Source organism: Sciurus carolinensis, chromosome 11 (genome assembly GCF_902686445.1).
Source record: "Sciurus carolinensis chromosome 11, mSciCar1.2, whole genome shotgun sequence".
Taxonomy (NCBI): Eukaryota; Metazoa; Chordata; class Mammalia; order Rodentia; family Sciuridae; genus Sciurus; species Sciurus carolinensis.
In genome coordinates, this window is record NC_062223.1 from 60,195,511 (window position 1) to 60,200,235 (window position 4,725).

At 42.7% G+C, this 4,725-nt stretch overlaps 1 protein-coding gene across 1 annotated transcript; it reads left to right on the top strand.

Moving 5' to 3' along the window:
* The first annotated feature begins 1,581 nt into the window (after positions 1–1,581).
* Positions 1,582–4,426, top strand: Rps13 (ribosomal protein S13). Its single transcript, XM_047517429.1, has 6 exons — positions 1,582–1,686; positions 1,832–1,880; positions 2,055–2,133; positions 2,995–3,164; positions 3,705–3,805; positions 4,349–4,426. Exons 1-6 carry the CDS (start codon positions 1,664–1,666, stop codon positions 4,380–4,382), a joined length of 456 nt encoding a protein of 151 aa, XP_047373385.1. The 5' UTR covers positions 1,582–1,663; the 3' UTR covers positions 4,383–4,426.
* Positions 4,427–4,725: the final 299 nt, after the last annotated feature.

A 4,725-nucleotide genomic window follows, 5' to 3' on the forward strand; every position in this document is an offset into this window, starting at 1 on the left:
CAAACAGTGAGGAGAGCTCTTAATTGCCCACAATCAGAAATGAAGCTGCTAGGATAGAGGGTACCAGTGGAAATGGAGAGTAGAGAATGGATTCATGATATATTTTTGTGGTGTGATGTGCTGAAATGACTATCTTACAGAAATAAGAGGAAAAGTGTGTACGTATTTTTAGCAAATGGAGTAAGTAGTAAAAGGAAAGGGTATGAAGTGGTAGCTAAAGGTAGGGACTGAGAATTGGAGTCAAGTTTGAGATACCTATCTATCTGGTCTAAAAATGTAAATGTGGTTAGTTATAGGACTACATCTTTACTAGGAAAAAAAATTGCCCAAAGGAAATTATCCAATTTGACTGAAGTTCCTAATGTTTTGGGGGTAAAAATATGCAGCAAATAGGGATAGGTTCAAAGAGGGTGGACATTTTAGTTTTTCTTTTTTTTTTTTTTTTTTTTTGTTCTTTTATGCAGGGCTGGGGATTGAACTCAGAGCCTTGTGGTTGCAAGGCAAGCACTCTACCAACTGAGCTATATCTCCAGCCCAAGGTTTTTCATTTTTTGTTTGTTTGTTTGGTACTGAGATCTATCCCAAGGGCGCTTTCCCACTGAGCTACATTCCCAGCCCTTTTTATTTTGGGCAAGAGTCTGGTTACTGAAGGCCTCGCTGAATTGCTGAAGCTGGCCTTGAACTTGTCTCAGCCTCCTGAGTCTCTGGAATTACAGGCGTGTACCGGGGACCCAGAAGCACCTAGGGTATTTTTAAACCTCTCACTAATTACTTTAAACGTGTCGATAGGAATTTGTTTTTACCAAGCATCCTCTTTTCCAGGATCATGGTTTTGTTGTTTTGAACAAAGCTGCTTCATTGGCCCACTCTTTCAAATCATTGTGTACCAGCACTGGTTCAGTATTAGAACTTCCTAAGTGGTGGCAGAGCTAAGCTTCCTTAGAGCTTCTTTTCCCAAGAAGTTCAAGGGCCTCATTTTCTTCCTCATCTTCCCTGACCTAGCAAATGATACGCTGCTCCGCAAGGCTCTGCGGGCAAAGGGCGCTGCTGAGGACCCGAGACAGGCAGTCTGATTCAAATCCTTGGTTTGGTCCTTTACTGTCAAAGTTGACTCTCCCGAGATTAGATTAGGATCTAAAGGTAAGAAGTGGAAGCACTTGGCAGGGCACCGGCCACTAACCATTCCAGTGCTGCATTCATAACACGATATTGTGCCCGTTAATTAAAAGCTGGGACAACTTCTGAGGGAATCAAGACGGACGATGCAAAGGGGCACTGGTGAAGGAATGAATCCTCTTGTATGGCCGAGCCCTGCAGCTCTATCCAAGCGGTCCCCACTCCTGACCCAGGATTTGAACGTGTACGAGTTGGGCGCTGGCAGCACCTAATTCTGGAAGTGCTCGCCAGCACTGAACTTTGTCTGACTCAATTTCCCACTGTGGCCGCGAAACAGCGTTCCGGATCAAGTCTCAATCGCATATTCTTACGCACGCCGAAGTGCATTTTGGGATACGTAGTCACGCCGTCGCCGGTAGCTGTGCAGCGTAGCCGCGCTTCTTGCGTGCGAGGAAGCGGGGACGTGTGAGATCACTTCCTGCGTGCGGCGTGATTTCCTGCGGCGTTTCCACCCTCTCTGTCTTTTTGCTGCCTGACTGCCGCCATCATGGGTCGCATGCATGCTCCCGGGTGAGCGCGTGGCGTGGAGCCAAATTGCGGGACTGGGCCGCTGGGGCAGGGGAAAGGAGGGAGTGTGGGCTGCAGGTTGAGGGGATGGTGGTCTGGGCTGCTGTGGCAGGGGCCGCCACCTCACCCCGTCCTCTTGTCTCTTCAGGAAGGGCCTGTCCCAGTCGGCTCTGCCCTATCGCCGCAGCGTCCCCACCGTAAGTAACACGGAGGACTCGGGAAGAGGATGGAATTGGTCCCGTGGGGGAGGCGAGTCCGGGGTGTGGAGACCCTTGCACAAAGCAGTGCGGCCTTGTGGGTGGCGGGGACCCCTGTGCTTTGGCGCCATTCCTGGTTTCTCATCCTAAGACCGTTTTCTGTTTCATAAATAGTGGTTGAAGTTGACGTCTGACGACGTGAAGGAGCAGATTTATAAACTAGCCAAGAAGGGTCTGACTCCCTCACAAATTGGTGAGTGTTATCATGTCTAGCAAATCCCCTTCTTTATGCCTTTTTGTGATTTGTAGAAAAACGTTCCTAGGCAAATATACCTCCTATGTCCCCTCAAAATAATTTACCCGCTTTTCTGGCATTACTTTTTAGGACCGAGGCCTAACCTTTGTTTGTTGAACTTTCAAGTTAAAATATGACGGCAGTATTTTGAAGTAAAAGTTTGTAGTTTCTTCCATTTTATATTTGGAGAAACTGAGGCATGATGTAGTTAAAAACCTATCTCCAAATCACACAGGGGAGAAGTTGGAATTGGCTGTATAGTGTGACACTTCATCACATGTGGATTGAATCTCAGCCGTTTGATTTTTGTACAAGTGCCATATTTATTTGCCTGCTGTTGTGCCCTGAGAAAATAAAGAGGAAAAATATCTTTCTAGAGCTTATAATCTAGTGGAGGTATAACATACTAGAAGAATATGTAATAAACTCTCAAGTACTGGCAAGTAAGAAGGTTTGAAAGAAATAATATATGTAAAGTGTTAAGAATGCTGGCTGGTACAAATTCACAAGTGTTAGCTGCTGTTAATTATAAAACAAATGGACTTAGGTGTGTGTTCAGCCATATTCCAGCACCCTCACTACAGTGATAGTCTTCCAACATTAGCAGTTTTCACCAGAAGGGTTTTTCTTAGTGTTGGGCAAACCTTCCTTGGATGTCTGAGTGAGCTTTGCATGCATTCTCATGTTGGTTCCTTTGATTTATCAAAGTGGATCCCATCTTAGAGATAGGAAACTTGGAAAGTGACTTTCCTTCTGAACCTTAATGTGTTCCAGTTATCATTTGGTGTTGGAAGTTGAAATATGTGATTCTCTTTTTAGGTGTGATACTGAGGGATTCACATGGTGTTGCACAAGTACGTTTTGTGACTGGCAATAAAATCTTGAGAATCCTTAAGTCCAAAGGACTTGCTCCTGATCTTCCTGAGGATCTCTATCATTTAATTAAGAAAGCAGTTGCTGTTCGAAAGCATCTTGAGAGGAATAGAAAGGTAAGAGGGTAAATAAAACCTGTTACTAAGTAGACATGCTTATACAAACTTAATATTAGTAAGTATGCCTCTGATTTGAATTATTTAAGGTGATTCAGGACACAGAGTTAGTGAGGACCACAGTTGCTTTCAAATAAAAATCTACCAGGTTGATTATTATTTGGTTCTCCTAAATATAGTATAGCCAGTTGACAGAAAATATTGGTGGGTGGGTTGGTTTGTTTGTTTTGGTGTTGGGATTGGCCCAAGGGTGCTTAACCATCAAGCCACATCCCCAGCCCTTTTTATTTTTTATTTTGATAGGATCTGGTCAAGTTGCTGAGGCTTGCTTTGAACCTATGATCCTCCTGCCTTAGCCTCCCAGATTGCTGGGATTATAGGTGTGTGCCACCACACCTGGCTCAGCTATGATTTTAGTACAAGGATATTGGAATAATTTTTCATTAGAGAAAGTGCATGGAAACTCTAATTTCCCTTGTTAAATTAATGTTTTAATTATTTGGAGTAGTTTTCTTGAATTGTATTGAATTTTATTTTTAGGATAAGGATGCTAAATTCCGCCTGATTCTGATAGAGAGCCGAATTCACCGATTGGCTCGATACTATAAGACCAAGCGGGTCCTTCCGCCAAATTGGAAATAGTAAGTATCTATCTTTTGTTAACTAGAATCAGCTTGATAGTGACAATTTTAGCTCTTGTGGAACAGCCATTTGTTTAACTATTCTTGGAACTCATTTCTGTCATGGAAGTAGGGTGATACTAAATCAGATAGAGATGGCTATGTTCAGTCGAAACTATAAAGACAAGTAGAGGGCCATAGTTTCAGGCATCTGGTTTAGACTAGAAGGGGTAATAACTTCATTTCACACCTCTCCTCCCAAGGTTTAGTGTAGTTTTGATTTTTGCATGAATTGCTCACTGTGGTGATTGCTATCCAAACATTTGCGGTTTCCACCAGAAAGGTTTTCTCTCATGTTGGCCAGTCCTTCCTTGTATGTCTGAGTGAGCTTCGTCATTCATTATGCTTGAGCACAATGAGCCGATTCTAGAACTCAATTTGGTGCATTTATTTAGGTTTATTTTGGCTGTTTGGAAATAGTCTTGTTAGCAGGGAGAGTCTGTGAATGGATACTGAGGACCAGTATTAATCCTAATTTTCTCTTTTCCCTCTTTTCCTTTTCAGTGAGTCATCCACAGCCTCTGCCCTGGTGGCATAAATTTGTGTATGTATTCAAGCAATAAAAGCATTGTTTAACTGAAAGTATGTTTTGTATTTCTTTCTCCAAAAAAAGGAAGAAATCCAGAAACTAGTATGTTTTAGTGATTTCTATGTATTGATCTTTTATTACAAGGAAGTTTGTTAGCTTAATATTTTGATTCCAAAGGGAGCAGAATGATGGCATCCACGTGTCTCATCCTTTCACTGTCTCCGTAAACTAATTGAGCAGCTTGTAACCTGACGGTTGATTGCAGTATATATACAGGAGAACTGAAAGAGACTAGGAAATAAGAACTGTTTGTTTTGGGATCATTTTCTACCACTGAGCTATGTTCTCAGTC